General features: G+C 44.3%; 1 protein-coding gene across 3 annotated transcripts in view; it reads left to right on the forward strand.

The window, feature by feature from the left end:
• TBC1D14 (TBC1 domain family member 14) overlaps window positions 1-23,445 on the forward strand; it is a 944,726-nt gene that overhangs the window by 185,771 nt on the left and 735,510 nt on the right. For all 3 annotated transcript variants that reach the window (XM_086964122.1, XM_086964121.1, XM_086964123.1), the window contains one exon: window positions 5,879-6,587. In XM_086964122.1, the coding sequence (XP_086820248.1) occupies window positions 5,896-6,587 (692 nt within the window). In that variant the 5' untranslated portion in view covers window positions 5,879-5,895. The remainder of the gene's footprint in view (window positions 1-5,878; window positions 6,588-23,445) is intronic.

A 23,445-nucleotide genomic window follows, 5' to 3' on the forward strand; every position in this document is an offset into this window, starting at 1 on the left:
CAGCTTCTTTTTGGACAACACATCGATGAGATGCTACAGGGTATCAAGAAAGATGCTGATACGGCAAGAGCTCTAGGTACTCTCCAATACAAGAATCCTTCCTTTCGGGGCTCCAGGGGAAGAGGTCAGTCCTCTAGAGGCACCTATCAGGGGTAAAAATTCACGTACGGTTCAAGCCAACAATACAAACCCCAGTACCAGCAAAAGCAGCAGCAAAACCAGTCGTCCTACAACAAGTCTTCCTTTCGAGGACGAGGAGGAAAGAAGGACGCAGGCAGAAGGCAAGGACTTCTCTCTGCCACAGGTCTCCAGTTTCTCTCCACCTTGCAAAGTTGGCGGGAGAATTTCATCCTTCCTTCACAGTTGGCGACAAATTACAACGGATCGGTGGGTCCTCCAACTTGTTCAATTCGGACACTCTCTAGAGTTTGTGGAAACTCCTCCTCAAAAGCCACCAATCCCAATGCGGCACAAAAATCTGCAACTGCTGCAATTGGAACTCTCCCTAATGCTAAAAAAAGGAGCGATAGAAAGAGGCCCCCGGAATCAGAAAGGCAAGGGATTCTACTCCTGATTCTTCCTAATTCGAAAGGAGAAAAAAGGGAGACCTATATTGGACTTGAGAAACCTCAACCAATACCTCAAAAAAGTCATTCCGTATGGTGTCCATCCAGGAGGTGCTGCAACTCCTCAATGCGAACGACTTTATGGTGTCTTTAGACCTTCAAGACGCATATTTTCATATACCAATCCACAGGAACCACAAACAATTTCTCAGGTTCGAGGTGGCGGGCAAGCACTACCAGTTTCGAGTATTGCCTTTCGGCCTAAAGTCGGCACCACGCATTTTTACCAAATGTCTATCTCCAGTAGCAGCATACCTCCGCCAACATCATCACCAGGTCTTCCCGTACTTAGACAACTGGCTCGTCAAGGCACCTACTCGCGCAGGCGTGACCAAGTCCTCCAACGCCTGTCTTCAGCTCTTCAATGGTCTGGGCCCTACTCTCAACGAGGAAAAATCCGTCCTTCAGCCGTCCCAGTGTCTCACTTTCCTCTGAGCTGTCCTAGATACTGCTCAGAGAAAGGCTTTCCCTTCACAGGAACGTCAAGTGAAACTACGGACCTTGGCCGCCCGGATTCAATCCAAAAAGTCCATCACCATGCGCCTGTACAAGTCCTTCTTAGGGATGATGTCCTCGAACATCCTGTTGGTCCCACACTGCCGCCTTCGTATGCGTCTACTTCAGGAGGCGCTATCAGCTCAGTGGATTCAATGAAGGGGATCCTTTGACGTCATCCGGATAACTCCTACCATTGTCCAGGCTCTGAGCTGGTGGCTTCATCCACAAAATCTACGGCGAGGCCTTTCGTTCATACTTCCAATCTCGCCACAGGTGATAACTACAGATGCGTCCTTGGAAGGTTGGGGGGCGTTCTTTCAGGACCTTCAAATCAACGGGCAGAGAAGCAACTGCACATAAACCTCCTCGAGTTAAGGGCAGTTTACCTGGCATTAAAAGCATTCCTACCCAGGATCAGAGATTCCCCAGTGCTTGTGAGAACAGACAACACCACCACAATGCACTATCTGAACAAACAAGGGGGAACACGCTCTCTGTCGTTGTCTCAAGAATCTCAAAAAATTTGGAAATGGTTTCTTCAGCACAACATTTCCCTTTGGGCGGAGTACGTCCCAGGGACGGACATTGTCCTGGCGGACTCTCTGAGCAGGCAACGTTCCATGTGCCACGAGTGGGAGCTGGATCAACTTCTCAGCTCTGTATTCGCCCGATGGGGCAGGCCTCATCTGGATCTGTTTGTGACACAACACAACGCAAAATGCCAACATTACGCAAGCTGGCATCCCCAGAAGGGATCACTGGTTATTGCATTTTCGATCGGATGGTGCAACATCTTTGCGTACACATTTCCTCCAATTCCTCTGATTCCCAGGGTCCACCAGAAACTGAAGGCAGAGCATTGCACCCTGATTTTAATAGCACCAGTGTGGCCGCGCCAACACTGGTTTACGGAGCTTCATCTCCTGTCACTGGAACCGCCAATTCTATTCAAGCCTTGCCCGACTCTCCTTACAATGAACCAAGGGCAAGTCCAGCATCCGGATCCAGCATCTCTCAGATTGTCGGCTTGGCTCCTGAGTTCAGAGAGTTTCAACACCTAGACATTCCTCAAGAAAGCAGGGCAGTCGTAGCCCGGGCTCGGGCGGACAGTACCAACAAGACGTATTCTCTAAAGTGGAAAAGGTTTTGTGTATGGTGTAAAGCAAATAAGATACACTTTCTACCTTACCTGCTCCATTTGGCGCACTCAGGATTGGCCCGTGCTTCTATTAAGGTCCACCTGGCGGCAAGATCTCGCTTCAGGCGTTCGTCATCTGGTACTTCCCTCTGGTCCAATAGACTGGTTAAGCAATTTTTAAAAGGCCTGTTCAGGACATTCCCTCCGGTGCGAGCTTTACCACCCACCTGGCAATTAAACATTGTTCTTGCTCAACTGATGAAACATCCCTTTGAGCCAATACACAGAGCCGACATCAAATACCTGTCTTGGAAAACCGCTCTCTTGCTAGCGCTCACATCAGCAAGGCGTGTAAGTGAGCTGCAAGCCTTCTCTATTCAGGATCCTTTCTTGCAATTCAAACAGGACAGAGTTATCCTATGGACCAACCCTAAATTCATCCCAAAGGTTCCATCTAATTTTCACCTGAATGAACCTATAGTCTTTCGGACTTTCTTCCCAAATCCACTTTCCGCAGCAGAGAGGTCTCTCCACTCTTTAGACCTCGAGCGTTGTCTGAAGTTCTACTTTCACCGAACAGAACAGTTTCGGAAATCCAACCAACTTTTTGTCGCCTTCAGCAGGCCCAGAAAGGGTCTTCCTTTGACTAAGCAGAGCATTTCTCGTTGGATCTCTGCAGCCATTACTTTCTGCCATCAACAGGCAGGTCATCCTCTGCATTCTAAAGTTCGAGTTCATTCAACCAGAGCTGTCTCCATTTCCATGGTGCTCTTTGCAGGAGTGCCCATTATCGACATATGCAGAGCGGCGACGTGGAAGACACCACATACGTTCACCAGGCACTACTGCTTGGATTCTGAACTTATGAAAGATGCAGCAGTGGGTCAAGGTGTGCTCCATCATCTATTTCACTAGAGGTGAGCCTTCTTTCTTCATCCCACCTTCCTACTGCCTACTTGCACATTTCTCTATTATATTGTTTTTGGTACTTGTTATATTTCACAAATGGTATTCTTATATCGTGTGATTTTACATGTTGTACCATACGAAATGTGCTGGTTATTGCTTGCTACTCTGATTCAGGTATGTGAATCTATGAAAGATACCGATATTACTGGATAAGAAATGCGTTACTTACCTGTAACTGCAGTTATCCAGTATTGGTATCTTACATAGATTCGCATGCAACCCCCCCACCTCCCCTGGAAGGGCTCACCTGGTTCTCTCAGTAGGTACTACTTAGCACTGTGCTTACGAAAATCTGAGGGACTAGGGCTCCTTGTAGGAAGGTTCTAGAGGGTGGTGATATCTGATTGGCTCTTGGACAAAGTTTGGTCCTTTTTACAAAAGGACATGGATATGTTACTAATGAGAGGCCTCTGGCCTATTGCTATGTATATGTCTTTATGACATTACTCTTTTTATATACCGGGGACTCCCACCCCGACGACGGGGAATGATTCAGGCATGTGAATCTATGAAATATTCCAATACTGGATAACCGCAGTTACAGGTAAGTAACGCATTTCTTACAACTACAGTGTGCGCTCCTTTGATGCCATGCTTTTAGGCCAAATTTGTTGTCCTTTAGTTATCACTTGCTCCTGGCTCCCGTTTACTTTTACAAAATATATGTAACAGAGCACTGAATAACTTTGCGAGTAGGGACTGGGTACAACTGCAGTGTGGCTCGTTCGCTGCCATGCTTTTAGGGCAGCTTTGTTGTCCGTTACCTATAATATTTACAGAGCGGCGCTCAAGGCCCATCTGTTTTTAAAAACTTCTTTCAATTAAATAACAAGCATTGCCATAGCCAATAGGTCTCGCTTTTGGGAGCTTATAAGTATTCAGTTATGCAGCACAATATCCTTGGTGCAACAACATCATCTGTTCCATGGCTAAACACTTAAGGTCCCAAAAGCGAGACCTACTGGCTATGCCAATGCTTGTTTCTGTTTGCCACGTGCTAAATTCTTGATCAGCAATGTAGCTAGATGTTTTTTGATGGGGTGTTTTAAATAGGATCAATCCACATGTGACCCCCAAAAGGACTCTTTGTTACGCTTATTACGGTTTTCTTGTTACGTATCTCGGGTACCTGCTCATCCCGTCAAAACAAAGCCCCTCAGTGCAAAGCACGTGAAACTTCCTCATGAGGCTGGTTTGCATGCAAGGTTTTGGAGGTGCTACTAAAGGGACTACACTGAGAAACATAAAGTGGGATTAGACCACATGGCTGAAATAAGCCCCGAGCGCCGCTCTACACAGTACTTTATGTCCAAAATCTATTGCCTAGGTCTTTTGAGCTTTCCTAACTACTATGGAAAACGCATCAAAATGACCACTTCTGTGGTTCTCTCCGGTATCAAAAAAGGTAGTGGATAAATATAACAAAAAAGTCTAACTGATCTTTGAAAAGCACTCCTGAGCTTTACATGAAAAGTATAAAGAGAAAGGGGAGCTTAAGACCATGCAGTGGGATGAAGCAGGAGGGCAGCTACCACATCAGTCAGGGGGTTTAAAGCGCGTTACTCACCCGTGAGGGTCTCAAGGCGCTGGGTTTAATGGATTTAATTTATCACCTCTACCTAGACTATCCTCTCTCCCTCTTGCAACATTGCTTATGCTAATGTAGACAGGGGCATTTCAGTGATGCTTCCAGACGCTATTTAGGTGCTATCTGTGGTTGCTGGAGATGTTGTGGGGTGTATATGGGGATCCACCATTTATCATTTTCTCTCCCCATCTGTTAAAATGATGGCCCACACTGGTTACTGGTGGGGTAATTCAGAGTCCCTTCCCTGAGAGTTCTCTTCTTCTGCTAGAGGTTTGGAAAGGAGTGCAAACCTCTTTCTCCTGACAATATTTCCTTCTATACCTATCTTCCTTTGACCCGGACATTGCAGAATTTACTAGTAACAATAAATCTACGATTGAGTAGCAAAATAAGCATGCACTTTAACTTCATGGCGGTCCAAAACCACAAATCGCACATCACCTGTACCAAATGCCTGTTATAACGTACACATTTGAAAATAGATTACCCGTTTCCAAAATATGCTGATTCTTAGAGTTTGTGACAAAGATACTGGCCCAGTTTATTGTACATTCTACAGGTAGAGAGAGAGCTAATTACAAGCTTTGTAATGTTCTCAAAACGTAGGCATACATGAGCGAATGTCTACCTTTTCAAGATTTTCTTTTGGTGTAATTCAGGTCTGAAATGATTATATTGTTTTTCCAATATTTATTGAAAAATCTGAAAGGTTAGATTTCAAAAGGTCCTCTACACCAAAAACGAATAACAATTTGTATCTCTGAGCCTAGTTAGAACCTTTCATTTACATTTCACCAGTGCAATCTCTGAAATCTGAGCTAGATCAGATACTGAGAACGTATTTTTTCACACTGTATATGTATTTACAAAGTGAAAAGATCATGATTAAAGGGGTGTGAAATGTTTGCACTTAATTGTTACTTATAAACAACTTTGGTCGCTTATGGCATTTGAAATTCTTTATCACTTTTATGAATTTATAAATTAGTGTTTTATTAAATGTGAAAAGTTATACTTTCCAAATACACAGTAAAACGTTCTTATTTGTATTTTTTCTAGTTTCAACATTGTCCAGTATGAATGAAATAAATGCATCTAACCATGTTAAAAGATCAAACTTGAAGGCGATTCAGGCATCCAGTGTGGACAGCAACATTCGTTCTTTGGAGAATCTGAATTCAAAGTGTCCAAGATCACTGTCCTTGCCAGACTACCAACCCAACTATGATCGAACCAGTCTCAAGTCTGCAGATTCTGGCATTCCAACTCTTGAAATAGGCAATCCAGAGCCTGTGCAATGCAGTATTTTACCCAACAGGACCAACAGCCCCGAGATTGGCATGGTTGAGGACAAAACATTCCAGAGTGAAAGCACACTCCCGTCATCTGTTCCAACACTTCCTGTAAGCACAGAGTATGATAATGGTGTGCGCAAATCTTCAACTTTTCCACGAACTGGATATGACACTGTCAAATTGTACAGTCCATCCTCTAGAGTCCAGACCAGAAGTGATGATATTTCAGTCTGTAGTGTCTCCAGCCTTAGTACAGAACTATCAACAACATTGTCAATTAGCAATGAGGATATTGTGGATTTCATGGTTACAAGTAATTCCAGTGCAATCGTGACTCTTGAGAGCGACGAAGCACAATTTTCTGATGTTACATTGAATTCCACTATTGAGAGCAACGATCTGAGTTCCTGTCAGGAAAATTACCTGGATAGCAGAATGAAAATCTTGGGGCCGTTCTCTAGCTTCTTTACCAGGTAATATGATTTTAATTAAATAGCGGTGTACTATTAATGCATGTACATTATTTACTGGCTACTTCAAGCCCTCTGGTATGCCTGTTTCTATAGCCCAATGTCCTGTGCAAACGCAATTATTTCTCATTTTACAGTGTATAGGCAGAAAATCATTTAGGACTTCCTATAGTATAATAAATGGTATATTTACTTCTTTTCAGTTCAACGGCAAACAATCACAATAGATGTTGGAATGATAATGTTTCATATACCATTTCAGCCACCAAAACAATGACAAAAGACACAATTGATGGACGGAACCCACGTCGGGGCATACCCGGCGCACTTAGGGCGGGAAAGCAAAAGACACACAATTGATGGACGGAATGCAGAACAAATCAAAACATTCACCCCCAGTCAAGAGATCTGGATTAAATCCATCATTCTTTTGCTCACCATGCCACCCCAGTTTAGACCTGGCTATATGCAAATCAGTCTTGACCTTGTGTCTCATGGGAGCAGTCCAGTCCATACTGCTAAATGACAATGACGACAGATGTATATTTTGATGATGTTACATAGAATATTTCAGCTGATGCATATACTGGGTTTCCTGTATTCCAGAGTGCCTCTATCCTGTATTTTTTACTGGGTAAAGAAACCTCAAGGTCATAACTGCAGGAGTTTGCCCTTGGTAAACAAGACTGCAATCGCGAGATTACATGCAGCAATCAAAGCAGTAGCGGGGAGCCCACATGGTATTGCCAATTACACACTGAATTGTAGGAGATCAACTTGAGGTCCCTTGATAATATCGAGACACTAGTGTTACAGATACTCCTAGTATTGGTAACATCAGGTGGTGCGTTAACATCACTAATGTTAGGACCATTTGTAATAACTGCTTCCTGTGCAGACATAAACTTGTTGAAGTCATTGGCCATGTGGCAGCGATAAGGATGCAAAATTGGTAATGGTGGAGATTTAAACATGAAAGGAGTGGTACAAAGAGCTTTAGATGGAAAGAGCAATAAGGTGAGCTGGTAAGACTAAGGAAGGAGTAAAGAAAAAGATAAAAAGAGATCGATAATGTGAAAGCAAGTAGTATGGCTTCTCGTCATGGATAGAATAGGAGAAAAAATGGTTAAGAAGGGAGCGAGAATAAGAGGGAGCAAGGAAAGTGTGACGGGGACGAAGAGAGATTTAGTAACTGAGAAAATAGAAAGGGAAGACGACTGTGTAATTAAACTGTGCTAAATCTCATTGGAAAAAACAGGAGTGATGCCAAAGAGAAAGATTATTAAGAGGAAATGAGCAAAATAAAGCTGGTAGAGGAGAAGAGACAGAAAGATAACGTAGATAGATTGATAAATTTCAGTTTTTTATTGTTCAAAACATTAATGTTGTCACTGTCAAATTACCCTAACTATAACGTTCCTTTAACCTTTGTTTTTTTTTCAGTGAATATATAATGTATGTGTGTGTGTGTTTATATATGTGTGTGTGTGTGTATGTATGTATGTATGTATATATATATATATATATATATATATATATATATATGCAATACCAAGAAGTCGCTGCACACACCTTGATGATTTTGCAGTTTCTTTATTTTCAAACGTGACAAACACCCCTACGCGTTTCGAACCGTAGTTCCTGTTCACGGTAGCTTAGGTGATTAGTCCCTTCATTATTTCAATACATTCAGCCTGTAGGCACACCCTCTGTTTAACTAGGGCATGCTGGGACTTGTAGTTTAAATTAATGTTATTGCCAATTCAATTATACCTTTCGAGGTCGTGGGTTTTTGCAGCAGTCCATACAGTTACGCATTGCAATCAACCCTCAGGTAAACAGAGAGTTGATTATACACGCACGTGTAATCACGAGCGTCAGCAAAGCGATATTGTCCTTGTTAACTGCGGACACGCTTTCCACATGCAGTAACACAAATCAGCGCCCCAATGCTGCAAAAACCCACGACCTCGAAAGGTATAATTGAATTGGCAATAACATTAATTTAAACTACAAGTCCCAGCATGCCCTAGTTAAACAGAGGGTGTGCCTACAGGCTGAATGTATTGAAATAATGAAGGGACTAATCACCTAAGCTACCGTGAACAGGAACTACGGTTCGAAACGCGTAGGGGTGTTTGTCACGTTTGAAAATAAAGAAACTGTAAAATCATCAAGGTGTGTGCAGCGACTTCTTGGTATTGCACGTAATTGGGACACTGTCCTGGTCCCATCGCTGGCACCTACTGATCTGTGCTCCCGCTGCGACAGGACAACTCGTGAGATTGTATTCACTTACAGCGGGGAGCCCGTCTTCCTAAACACCGCGGATTGAAACGCCAAGCGGAGCTGTTTTGCAAAACGCCACGGAAATCAGCAGAACAGGAACGGCAGCGTGTGAACACCAGGTCGAGCGCCGAACGCGCAGAGTCGGAGGACCCTGCGCGATCCGGGAGTCTCCCAGGTAAGAGACACGTTTATGGCAAGCAAAAAGTAACGAAGACGCAGTGAAAGAGCTGTGCGCATAGCATCAACGCATTAGGCGGCTGAAATAAATTTATAGACTTACTCGCACAGCAACCTTCCCTTGATAGCAGTACATCGTAACGTGACAAGGGGTATACTACAAATTTACCCACCTTTCAAGAAAAGAACCATTAGCACAAGTGAGACAGATCCCTAAAACGCTTTTCAAAACAAATTACACACCGTTAACTCAGCACACTGTGACTGTGGTAGCAAGCACAGATAATGGAAGAAAGAAGAGTTAAAAGAGCAACTAAAGCAGAAAGCATTTTCCAAACAGACACAGTACGGGAAAACAAAGATGAAACAACCACAACACCACAATCGATCCCAACTACAAGTAAAACGCTATTCATACAACTGGAAAAACTAATGAGGAAAGAAATCTCTAGAGGATGGGAAATTCTGACATTAGAAAAATATGTGGAACTCAAGATGGTACCAAGAGGTCTTCGCATCTTTACCTTGCCGAACCATCCAGACACAAAGCCCGAAATGCTCGAAGAATGGGGCAATAATAACATGGGATGCTCCAACAATATGATGCTAATAATAATTAAATATGCAAGAAGAGGGGTCGAAGAACTACACACAAATTGCGGAATTGGAATCTAAAATAACGGCCTTAAATGAGGAATCTAGCATATTAAAGAAATTAAGAAGTGAAATGGAAAAATCCTAGATAACCATGAAGAGGATGTACAGAACCGCAAACAACGAAAATTTTGTAGGGATCAAGATGACTACAAATATGGCACCATTTTAACCTTTGCCAAAAAATGAAATTTACAAGCAACAATGGGTAACAGGAACATTGACACCTGGTGAACAAACAAGCGGATCTGAATCTGATTTCAGTGAGGGCGAACAGACGCCCTGGTCTTCGTAGAATGTCTTTTTTAGACGAGATGCAGTTGCTATACCATGTGCAACAAACACCACAAAGCAACAGCAGAGGCCGTGGACAGTATCGAAACCGATCGAGAGGAAGAGGAGCCCAAGCCCCAGGAAACCCAAGCGCAAAACAAGACGCAGCAAGCGTACAGGGAAGCAGATACAACCTAAGAGCCCGCACGAACAAGAGGAAATAGGACAACATCCCACAACAACCCCCAATTTAGTAATAAATCTATCCAAATACAGTCTAACACCCATGGAAATGAAATTGCTAAACAAGGGGCTTTCTTTCTGTCCGGAAACACATCATGACACAACTGAAACCAATATAGACCTCTACAAATATACCAGAAAACCTAAATTAAAGAAATTCTTTGCCAAGAAACCTACAAATAAGACCAAAACGCCAGAAGACAACGCATCATCAAATATGAATTCAATATACCGCACCTCGGAAGTTCCGCAAATAAGAGTTGCCTATGAACTGGCGAATGAAATTGAACAAACTGAAATTCCAGACACCCAGGTATTAGATGAAATGAACATTACATCTAATGAACGGCAACGAACAGATTTCAAACCGAAATCCAAATTTTGTCCGATTCTCTACCCAGGCAATAAAATCGACACCTTCTATGAACTCTTAACAAATGAAATTGAAGAAATGCCCAAAAACTACAATAAGAAAAGAAAATCTAACTAAAGGTGAACGCCAGGCGTTACTCCGCCTAAAAAATAACGCCCGAATCGAAATAAAACCCGCGGATAAGGGCGGAAATATTGTAGTTATGGACAAAGAACTTTATGTAGAGGAAGCTATGAGACAATTAAAAAATGTCAAAAACTACATCGTACTGACCAAAAATCCAACGGAAATGATGAAACACGAACTCGAAACCAAACTGAACGGTTGGTACGAAAAAGGCTTAATAACTGATGCAGAAAAGAAATTTTTAATGGTCGAGAATCCAATCACCCCGACCATTTACTTTTTACCTAAAGTACACAAGACTCTCAACAAGCCTCCTGGTCGGCCGATAATCTCCAGTTGTGGTGGCCTTTATGAGAACGTATCCAGTTATGTGGATTATTTCATAGCTCCGCTAGTACCTACATTAAGCTCTTACATAAAAGACACGGGCGATTTCCTACGAACTTTAATGGAAACAGAATGGCAAGCAGATTACTTGTTAGTGACCATCGATGTGATATCGTTGTATACATCGATAAACCATGACATTGGACTAACAGCGATCAAATATTTTCTGGATCAACAACCCATTACCCAGAGAGAGCATTCAAAAATGATCATGGAGATGATCTCACTGTGTTTGTTTAATAACATATTCCTATTCAACAAAACCATCTATAAACAATGCTGTGGCACAGCAATGGGAGTTTCTTTCTCTCCAAGCTACGCCAATCTCACCATGGGATGGTGGGAGAAGGGCGTGGCTTGGAGAGAGGAAAACGACCATCACATGGCCAAAGTGGCCCTTTGGCTACGTTTCATCGACGATCTCTTCCTTTTATGGAAGGGCACTGAAGCAGAATTCCAGATATTCTTCAACATCCTCAATGAGAACTCTTTTGGGTTGAAATTCACATATACTATCAGTGCGAAGGAAATAGTCTTCCTGGACACAAAGGTGTATATAGCAGATGGAAAAATCCAAACCACTGTCCATAGGAAAGAAACAGCGACTAACAGTATTCTCCACGGCCTGAGCTTTCACCCACAAAAATTGAAAAAGAGCATTCCGTACGGCGAGCTCCTGCGAATGAAAAGAAATTGCTCTGAGGAGGTAGAAATGGAAAAGAAATTCAAGGAAACAAAAGAACGCTTCAAACAGAGGGGTTATAAAACCACAGATCTCAACGCATGTGAAACAAAAGCAAGATGCAAATCAAGAGAAGACACCCTCATCAACAAACAAAGCATCGCAACTGTTGCCACAGAAGAAATCACAGAAAATAAGAAAGATGATCAACCCAGGATGATAATGACTTTCAGTAAAGAAAGCTACAAGATACAAAAAGCCATGATGAAATTCTGGCACGTACTACGCAAAGATCCAGATATTGGAACAACCATAGGAGATCATCCTCTAATCTCCTACAGAAGGGCACCGAATCTCGCGGACCAACTAACTAAAAGTCATTTCGAAATGAAAAAAACAGAATCTTGGCTTGATATAAGGAAACAAGGATTTAACAAATGTGCAATCTGCAAAGCATGCAAGATAGGACGGAACATCAAAAACTTAAAAGATGCTGCTGGTAAAAACTTTGTAATCAGAACCAACATTAACTGCGAATCGTCATTTGTTGTATATATGATCCAATGTTATTGTGGAAAATCTTACATTGGAAGTACGACATGCTCGATAAAAACACGAATACTTCAACACATACGAGCCATCCAGAACAGCGATCATTCCTATGCAATTGCAAAACATCTAGCAAATCATGAAAACAAAACTTGGTTAGATGTAAGATATTTTGGACTTGCAAGTGTACCACAGCATGAGAGAGGAGGCAATCGCATACAAAGACTAAGACGACTTGAATCCAAGTTAATCATGAGGTTCAAAACGAAACAGCCTGCTGGCCTCAACGGCGATGAAGAACTTTATGTTCATTTATGAGGACCAAGTAACAGACTATCCTGCATAAGGCATAAACGCTTGATCAATAATCACAGTAATGTGTTTTTAGAACCAATGCTTTAATAATCTTGCTAATAACAGTCACGACAACTGAGTTATCTTTGGTTATATAGGACTGCCAATCATTAATGAAGAAACAATATGTCGTGGGCAGCTGCACACATTGGGGACGTAGGGCACTCAGCCCTCTAATGTCAAAAGGACCTCAGTCCATACAGTTACGCATTGCAATCAACCCTCAGGTAAACAGAGTTGATTATACACGCACGTGTAATCACGAGCGTCAGCAAAGCGATATTGTCCTTGTTAACTGCGGACACGCTTTCCACATGCAGTAACACAAATCAGCGCCCCTATGCTGCAAAAACCCACGACCTCGAAAGGTATAATTGAATTGGCAATAACATTAATTTAAACTACAAGTCCCAGCATGCCCTAGTTAAACAGAGCCTACAGGCTGAATGTATTGAAATAATGAAGGGACTAATCACCTAAGCTACCGTGAACAGGAACTACGGTTCGAAACGCGTAGGGGTGTTTGTCACGTTTGAAAATAAAGAAACTGTAAAATCATCAAGGTGTGTGCAGCGACTTCTTGGTATTGCACGTAATTGGGACACTGTCCTGGTCCCATCGCTGGCACCTACTGATCTGTGCTCCCGCTGCGACAGGACAACTCGTGAGATTATATATATATATATATATCTATATCACTCAAAACCTGAAGGTTACAAGGACGTTTTAGTTCATAGAACCATAACAAATTCAGCAGTTATAGTTCTCAAGAAACTAACTTGTACCCTAAGGTAACTATAACTCACGCCCTCACCATGCACTGGTAATTACCCCACGTATTGCATCAGTCATGACATCTTCTATGACATTGCAGTGATATCACTTAAAACAAGCATTAGAAATGCAATAGGTCTCGCAGCATTAGAGTTAGTGCTTTTAGAATTGTTAATGGGTTTTTTTGTAAATCTTTAGCATGAGGTTGAGGGTGAGTGAGGGTGAGGCTGAGGGTGAGGGTGAGTGAGGGTGGGTGAGGGGTTGAGGGTGAGGGGTTGAGGGTGGGTGAGGGGTTGAGGGTGAGTGAGGGTGAGGGGTTGAGGGTGGGTGAGGGTGAGGGTGAGTGAGGGTGAGTGAGGGTGAGTGAGGGTGAGTGAGGGTGAGTGAGGGTGAGTGAGGGTGAGTGAGGGTGGGTGAGGGTGAGTGAGTGAGGGTGGGTGAGTGTGAGTGAGGGTGAGTGTGGGTGAGGGGTTGAGGGTGAGTGTGGGTGAGGGGTTGAGGGTGAGTGAGGGTGAGGGGTTGAGGGTGAGTGAGGGTGAGGGGTTGAGGGTGAGGGGTTGAGGGTGAATGAGGGTGAGGGAGGGTGAGGGTGAGGGGTTGAGGGTGAGGGGTTGAGGGTGAGTGGGGGTGAGTGAGGGTGAGGGGTTGAGGGTGAGTGAGGGTGAAGGTGAGTGAAGGTGAGTGAGGGTGAGTGAGGGTGAGTGAGGGTGAGTGAGGGTGAGTGAGGGTGAGTGAGGGTGAGTGAGGGTGAGGGGTTGAGGGTGAGGGGTTGAGGGTGAGGGGGGGTGAGTGAGGGTGAGGGGTTGAGGGTGAAGGTGAGTGAGGGTGAGGGTGAGTGAGGGTGGGTGAGTGTGAGTGGGGGTGAGTGTGGGTGAGTGTGGGTGAGGGATTGAGGGTGAGGGGTTGAGGGTGGGTGAGGGGTTGAGGGTGAGTGAGGGTGAGGGTGAGTGAGGGGTTGAGGGTGACCCATTTTCAGAACACACACTAACAACTAAAAATGTATCGCAACTACTTGCCAAGGCACCACAGTACATGCAAAACTCCACCTGCAATGCATTCTTCCAGATGTTTAAATGTACTGAACCCAAGATATTAAAGAAGCTTGTTCTGGGAGAAGTTGAGATACTTGCTCTACAAAATTGATAGTACTCAGGTTTGTAATATTAACTTCAGAACCACGTGAAAAGTGGGTGCTTCAGGGATACATCAAACACCGAAAGGGCACTACACCAATGCAAGCAAAAGGAAATTGCTATTATTTAGGCACACGTGCTATAACACCAAAATGTATCGAAATAAAAACTCACTACGTAATGTGCCAGCACAAACCACTGGTTTATTTACGGATACCTTTGTAACAAATTCTGGGTTGGCCTTAATGAAAACAATGTTGGGGTTGAACAGTAAACATTCACCACCTTACAATTTAGCAGAGGGAAAGGGCAAAATAGATTAATCTCAGTAAGCAGTAAAAAGAAGAATTACGCTGATGTACATCCGAATCGAGTTGGCCATTTCGCCAGAGCACTAAATGCAGTTAGTGGCATTGTAGAATGGAAGGACGGTCAATAAATAAGATGCCGACGCGAAAGATAGGGGCACTAACGGTGATTGGTACACAAAGTTAACACTGAACAAAATAACCTGTGGAGGCGTCAATACTTACGCGACAAGTACTTTGTAAAAACAAAAACAAACAAGTTTGTGGCCAGCGTCAGCGCCCTTTTGGCAGTCTTCCAAGGCAGCAGTAGCTGTGTGTGTTTTTCTCACGTTCAGTACAATTCCCACTTTCGGAGACACACAAAGGCACCGGAAACAGGATCGATAATTGAACCTCCGAGAGCAGGTCTGTGCAGGGGAAGCTGCCTTGGGCTGGGGGTGCTAGGGGGAGGGGGCGCGGGGCAGATGGCTTTCATCTGTAGTCTGCACACGTGTTCCTTCAGAACCGAAAGCAGCGTCAGGAGGAAGAGCCCGCGTGGTTTCAACGGAGGGTGCAACGCCCGGGAGATGCCCCGGGTTCGGTGAGGCGCAACCAGGAAGCCGGGAAAAGGGAGCCAGGAAGTAGGAAACCGTGGATCCGGCGAGGGCAGAGACAAGAGGAAATCAGGGGACGATCGGGGGTGCAAGGGAAATCGGAACCCCGGCAGGAGAAGATCAGGAGCTAGGAAAAGATCGGGAGGCGGAGAGTTGAGGCAGGCAGGCAGGCATGGGAGGAGAGGAGGAGGGGGGAGGAGAGTAGGGGAGGCACGGCCTAGCGGCCGTGCAATCAAGTAGTGAGGGGGCGGAGTTGTGGGAAGGCTGAGAGAGACAGTAGGCGGCTGGGGGCATGTGCACACGCATTTAAGCTCAATGCGCATGCGCATTGAGCTTAAATTTATCGTGCACTGCAAGGAATCGCCACGATTCCTTGCAGTGTGGATAAAGAGCGGATAAGTGCCAATACTCTCGCCTTGCTCGATGCGCATGCGCATCGACAGGCGAGACCTAAAAATGATTGCAGAGAAAACTGTGCATGGCAGAGGCACACATTATAGTTACCTTAGGGTATGAGTCAGGCGGTTTCTTAATAGGGGCGCGTGGCCAGCGCCCCTACCCCTTTTACCTCCATTATTTTTGTAATTAAATAAGTGGCTCCTACCTACTGCAGTAAGTATCATCCTGCATATTTTCTGACCCTCTCTGTGCGCGAGGGTCAGGCAGCTTCAACAGACAGGCACATGCTCTTACTGCTGATCCAGCGCCCCTATAGAAATTCTGTCTCAACTATACTATTCACTACCTAATACTCACCATACTATAAAATCACCAAAGGCCCATGAGACTGAGACAGAAAAATTGAGCAACTGAATCATGTGGCCTAATTGATCAAGCTATCTAAACTTCATATGTACATTATATACAACTGCAGTATAATATTCTGACCATTAGTAAATAATGAAACAATTAATTAAGCCACTTTTGGCCAATGAATCTACTGATGGTAACGACTAAAATAATCAAGACCAGCTTGACGTTTTAAGTCTTTTATTTTTAAAAGATAAAGCTTTTAATTTTCATTCTCTTTATTAGCTCATTTTAATATTTGAAAACACTTTTATTAAATCAGTATCTTTTTATTTCAGATTAATGGCACAAAAGTCTGACATTTCAAAATTGCTCAAAATCATGAATAAAGCAAACAAAACCCTAATTCCCTAGATTAAGCTTTCTGACCTGTAAAGGAAAAGACATTTAAATGTATTAGCAATCTTGCGTGTCTCAAGAAATCGGACAGCACTTCACCCTCAGGAACAGTCAGCCCCGCTCCTCTCAAAGGGCTTAGTCTTTATACCTTTCTAACTCACTAATCTAACTAAAATGTAATTATTTAATGTGTTTCATCAACCTGATTGGTTGCTAGTCGTGAGACCATCTTGAGGCCACTTTTTCAACACACGAGAACGTCATTGCCATTGTCCTTTCACGTGAAGCGACACCGGCTTCCGAAGTTTGAAACATTTTATTTGAAACAGTTCACAGTTTCCTCCATAGCTCGGCCGATCCGTCACTTGTCACTTCCTTAGCCTTGGAAAAATAACTTTTCAGAGCACATTTTGCACAATGGTTCTTGTTTAGACTTCAGTTTATTCAAAGAAATGTCTTTATGGAAGAGCTTTCCATTATGGCTGTGCTTGGCTCATCTCTGTCAGGCTAACCAACATTCTCCATAAATCACAGGCCTCAAGCCTTTCACTCGGGCTAGTATTCAAACAAACACAAAAGAATAATTAATTTCAGGTTATGAAAGTCATTCTGTTACCCACCCTCCATTGCTAATGTTAACCCATTAGTCTATGTCACCTAGCAAAAGCACAAAGAAAAGCGGCATTTTACAAAATATCTACCATTCTTCATAATGTCCAGCAGGATTCTTCATATATCTGAAAAAGATAAACAGACAAAACATAGACGAAAGCACGCATAAAATAAACACATGCCATTAATAAATCAGCCGCATTAATGTTGACAAAGACAAAAGGACAAACAAAACAACGTTAATTATGTATTATAAAACATACTTGCAAATGCAACATAAAGCACATAACGTTAGTCCCGTGTAATTATGTATGGAATTTTACTCTAAGTTGATTTAATAATACGAAACACACAAAAATCTATTAATATAGTTAATCAAGTTATGGGAGATTAACTTCACGAGCTAGAATAAAATCATTTCTGAAACTCGCTCCATCACTGCGCATGTGCCATGTCGCAGGTTTTTCAGGGCTAGGGTGGCTTCAGCCCTAGTTTGAATCGTCGGTCAGAATGTAATGCCACTCCTCCTGCCTCACGTATTCCACCCTCGCGGACTGACTGCATCTTGGGTGTTGCAGGCTGCAGCATGTGAATCCTAAGAGTGTGTGTCAATCAGCCAGGGTTCACCTTTCCCAGCTCGTCACATCATTGGGTGGATCAGCAAGCCTCGCTGACCCACCCTTCTGTGACGAGTTGGGAAAGTGCGGCAGCAGGAGACGCAGAAGTTAGTGATGGTACTGGAAACAATAGGGAGCAAACGATGTTTGCTGAATGAGATACGTTAGAGCGAGCCGAGTAACGCTACTGCATGTTCAGCTCTGGTCCGTGCAGCGAATTTGTCTTCAGTCCTCTGAGACAGGTGAGAAGTCTCCAAAACCTGAGGTTTTTAGTCATCCTTGGTGTCGGGTTGTGTTTATTTCGCCTGCAGCTAGAGGTGGCTTGGGAGGAGGGGCTTGAATGTTGTTGAGAACAGAGTTGGAAGTGGGAAAATTCTTCTGAATTGCCTAGAGTTATTTAGGTTTTTCTTACAGCAGCACAACGTGGAATACAGAATTGCTTCTGTATCATGATCTAATTTTTCATGTGCGTGTCATGAAAAGTGCATTGCCTGTTAGTACGTGACCCTTGCTTCCGACGGTTACGAATCAGACAAGGCGAACAGTATTCTATATTTACTGAGTGTCCCGAACCATTCACATTCCAATTCAACACTCACTTACTGACTTGATTTGTTTACGTTTTCGGCTTGAAAGCTGTAAATGTGAGGCCCATCTGAAGGACCTTTAGTTTTATGAAATGTGCCACCAGTAGCAGTTACCTAGACACAGATTTAGGCCTGGATTAGTAATATAAAACTGTTAAATACTGCCTTTTTGTTTTAGTCCTCACAAACCTTTATTTCCAAACGTTGGGCATGATCTTCCTAAATATTTTATTTAAGAGACATTGTTCCCCACATTTCTATGTTTTAATACTGTAAGTAGTTCAAGATGAATATTGTTTGCTTTATTAAACCTGGTTTCTTTGGTGACCAGAAACATTATACAGATTGTAACAGTGCTTTAACCCCTTGTGCTCTGATGACGGAACCGCTCCGTCATCAGCTGCGGTGGCGCTGTGCTGATGACGGAGCGGTTCCGCCATGGCCCGCTCATGCGCAGCGCGAATTCCGCGCCTGCGCTGAGCGTTCTATTGAGCGGGCGGGGCCATGATGGAACCGCTCCGTCATAAGCACAGCGCAACCGACGCTGGTAACGGAGCGGTTCCGTCACCAGCATGCGCCCGCCGCTCTTCCGCCCCGCCGCCTTAGCACTGCGGCGGAATAGCTGTCGCAGTGAAGGGGTTAATCTAAGAGGGGTGTAGAAATACAACTAGGGTTGTAGAAATACAACTATAAGACAACCTAATGTCCCCAAGAGTGTTGTGTTTGACTACTGACGGAGTTTAACACAGTAATGCTGAGGTGGATGGTTGGGTGTGGGTTGTCTTTGTGCACTTTGATGGATCATCCTGAACTGGATGCCTCGCTCTCACACTTAATCATAGAGATGCAGCGTGCACGTTTAATTTTCACAGAACCATGCCCACTGTATCAGTTTCATCTACATTTAATTACATACTCTTACGGGTGTTTACTTGATAGACTAGCCTGGAATAGCAGGTGGCGGACAGAGGCAACAAGCAAAGTGTTTCATCTCAGAGCAGTGGGATTGTTTTCATCCCCAAATTTAGCCAAAGAATTGGCAGCTCACTATCTGCAGCGGACATGTCCTTGAGGATGAATTAACTACATCTTTTAGGCTCAGATTAGGCAGAGGTATGGGTGTTAGAACATAAAGCAGAACATTGTTACCATTAGCTCAAGTAGAACAGCGCAAGAAACAGTTTATTTGCATGAATTACGATTCTGTTGCCAATCATATCAGGCATAGCCATTTTGGCTTACGTTTTAAATAGAACAATTTCAACATTAAAATGCAAACTGTGTCTGATATGTACAGCTTGCACATGAAATATTCGCATTAATCCATGTTGTAGATGAGGTAACTACATTTAACGTCTGTTCTCTAGAACATTGCTAAACCCAACTCAGCCTGATCCCATTATGCTAGTTTGGCACATGTGTTTTTTTGCTTGTGTAGCCATTTCAGGGTAGTTTTTTTCAGAGGCACTCATTCCCTGGAGCCTAGGTCTGCAAGTTCATCATGGAGAAGGAGCACCATGGTGAGAGAACCGTTGGGATATAGGTAAAGAGTTGGAGAAGTGGAAAGAGAGACTGATGGAGGTGTAAGGCAGATGCCTTGACATAGAAACAAGTGGACAGGAAAATATGGGAAAGGAGAGTAAGAAGTGGAAATAAGGATGAGAAGCGAGCTAGATAGAAAGAACTTTAAGGAAGCTTTGGACATCTGAGGATTACATAGGCGAATTTATAGCCAGTCACTGGTTCAAGTGATTTTTAGGTCTCCGCTGTCAAACAGCGCATGCGCTGATCTCGGCATTCAAGAGCTTCTTGGAAACAATCGAGATTCCAAAGCTCTCGGAGGCAGAGTTGAAGCCCCGCCCATCTACCTCATTGGTTGGCTTCATCCTGCATGCAAAACGCAGGATCAGGATTGAAAAGTCCTACCTCGTCTTCTTTTAGCCCCCGCCCACCGGGATTGGATCTCACTCGCGGCCTCACACACGCTCCTTCATTAGCTGCCACGGACTATGTTTTAATTTGGTGCCACAGCACAATGCAACGCTTTTTCCATTCTCGCTTCGCTCTTCTGCAACAGACTCATGCTGCACAATGCAACGCTTTGTCCACTCTCGCTTCGCTCTGCTGCAACAGACTCATACATATTTAATAACGAGCTGGCAGGTAATGTGACTAATGGAACAACTTCCATCACTCTACCACTCAGTGGATGCTGTAAGCGATGATCAGTGCGGTGGGAGTTGCAGTAGACTATTCACACGCCCAGTAAACAGACACACAGAGCCCCAGTCTTGGTGTATCAGACGTTGGCAGTGCCTGGACAGTGCAGTAGGTGCTGTGCGCTGCCGATGCAACAGGCGCTGTAGGTGCAGCGGAAGTTGCAGCAGTCATTGCTGTATATGGGCCGAGGGGCTGACAGTGGCATCTCTTTTAATGGTGTCTCGGGCCCAGGGCTCCTGGTTACTGGATCTACCAGGACTGGAGGGGAGGGGGGGGAGCTGGGAGCGCAGAGAGCTTAACTCTTTCCACGCTAAGATCATGAGTGGAATATCCAATATGCTGCAGGAAGCGGAGGGTGTGTGGGGGGGAGGGGCATGCCTTCTAGTCTCTGGGAGATGTCTGCCTCTTCCTCCCAAGGTCAAGTGCAGCCGTCAGAGACTGTGACATTATTTGGGGCTTTTTGGCTATTACTGATGGAAAGAGAACAGGCGGTTCTTCATACAATACGGCACTCCCAGCTTCTACATATCATGGTGCGGCGATTAATAACGCGGGGTAGGGGGGTGAGACTTGGGGAGGGGGGTCTCGTTGTGTGGTGGTGGCGGGTCACCACAGCGGACTGCGGTGGCGTATGTGGCTGGTTCACGGGGTTCCCCTATAGCCCACCCCTACGAATAGCTGCCAGGGAAGAGAACGCTGAGGAGGCTGCGTATGGGTTGTGGGGAGGGAGCACTGGACGTCTTGGCGCAATGCCCCAGACGCTGATAGCCGTACAGAGAGGGTGGGAGTCGGGGGCCACCACGTGAAACTCTCCGTGCCAAAGATGGGTTTGGGAAGGGGTTTCTGGAAGTGAGCCGTGCCCATGTATCATATCCCAAAACAAAAGAAGTGGGCAGCACCGCAGCCCTCCAGGCCCCTGCGCCGATCGCTCATCTGTAATGTGCCGTAGAACTGCCAGACAGGAATGATGCAGATGTGGAAAGCTCATAACTTGGGTTGCAGGCAACAGCGCTTTGCGGTGCCCTCCTATTGTCACACTGACAATGAGTGTGATCTTGGCAAAGTCGACGCCTCCCTCAGCGTGCAGGGGTTTAATCCAAATGGAATGTTTAACACCAGAAAGCAGCCTCACCTTCACTGACACTTCATTCATTTTAGGAGTCACAGAATGCTAATCTTATGGACAACACATGGTGGTAGGGCGGCAGCTGCCACATACTTAAGTGTTGGAAAAAAACACAACCAATCAGAAGAACCTGTAGGGTCACAGGTTCAAACCCCTGGTGGACCCACGATGTGTTCATCTTTTCCAGTGCTGTGGGTAGACGACTTGTTGCAACAGAAAGATAAGACCAAGCGTACGCAGTGTCTGCGGGGGGGTCGTGCGTGACGTCATGAATGATGTCATCAGCACAAATATCCGGGTTGAACCAATTTAATTTGTTTTTTGGTGACTTTACTTGTTGTTTAGGTACCATTTTCTCAGGTTGTCTTGGGGCGACAGGAGGGTTGTTACGAAGGCGCACAGCTGTGGATGTTAGCGGCACACCTCTGTAAGGAGATGCTGGTATGTAGAAGAGATTCTATATTATGAAATAACTATTTGCACTCCGTGCATTTCACTGCCTACTCTCTGGTATCCGTTATGATGTCATTAGTAGAGACAAAGGAGACTTTTGAAAGGATCCTAGTGCCCAATTATGTGCTCTCCGCATACTGTTCCACTGGGCAGCAGCGAATAGCGGACCCCGCATTAGTATTGACCGAGGTAGGTGCTATATTAAACCTGCTAATAAGGTAAGACATACCACCTTTGCTATGTGTGATATCACTCCCTGCTCCCCACTGCGAGATGGCCTCTGTTCTGGATCGTGAGTAACCTCATGTGCGGTGTCAGTTGTGATGCCATCAGAAGGCACGAAAGTGGAATGTGACGTTATGTGACTGTCATCTGTGGCATTAACAGTGTAAATAAGCCAAATGTCTAAAAGTCTCACGCTCCTGCCCAGGCTGATTCTATTGCCACGAGTTGCCGTCTCTGTTGTCCCCTTTCAGACCGCGCGTGAGGACAGGTGGTGATGTCACTGGTGATGTGATCAGTAAGATTGAAGGTAAATTCTTAAACTCCCCTGCCACTGCAGTTATGTTATGTGAGATGCCATGACTATAAACAAATATTTTAAAGATGTGTAGTGCTGCTGTTTCAGAATGTGGTGGTGACACAGTGGTCCATATTGTTATCCTATCTCCTCTGTCCACTTCAGTGCATGTGTGATGCCATGTGATTATGTATTTTGTGATGTCACCCTTGATACAATCTCTAAGAATAGAGGTACTTTGTAAAGTTGCCTGCTGCTAAGGCAGATTATGCTGGCATTCGAGTTGCTGCATTTGTGTTGCCTGTACTGTGTACAATAAGGGATGTGTGATGATGATGTCACCAGTACAGTGAACAAGCCTGGCTAGAATTTTTAAATGTCCACAAAAAGCCAACAATTAAAACCACAACAGCCACTTTTCATATATGCAGCGAACATCTTGATTTGACTCTGTTTTATGTGCTGTGGACACTGTGAGGGGTTTTGTCTCTTTCACTAATTGAGATATATGAGCGACGGCGGCAGCCATCTTTTCATGGAGGCAGACAAAAGCTGTTCGACTTTACAACCAGCATAAAAAATGCAATAGGTCATGTCTCTCATTAAGTTTAAGCCATTTGCTTTGCTATGCAATACCAGTAGCAAAGCAAATGGCTTTAACT

Source organism: Lissotriton vulgaris, chromosome 3_2 (assembly GCF_964263255.1).
Source record: "Lissotriton vulgaris chromosome 3_2, aLisVul1.2, whole genome shotgun sequence".
NCBI classification, from domain to species: Eukaryota; Metazoa; Chordata; class Amphibia; order Caudata; family Salamandridae; genus Lissotriton; species Lissotriton vulgaris.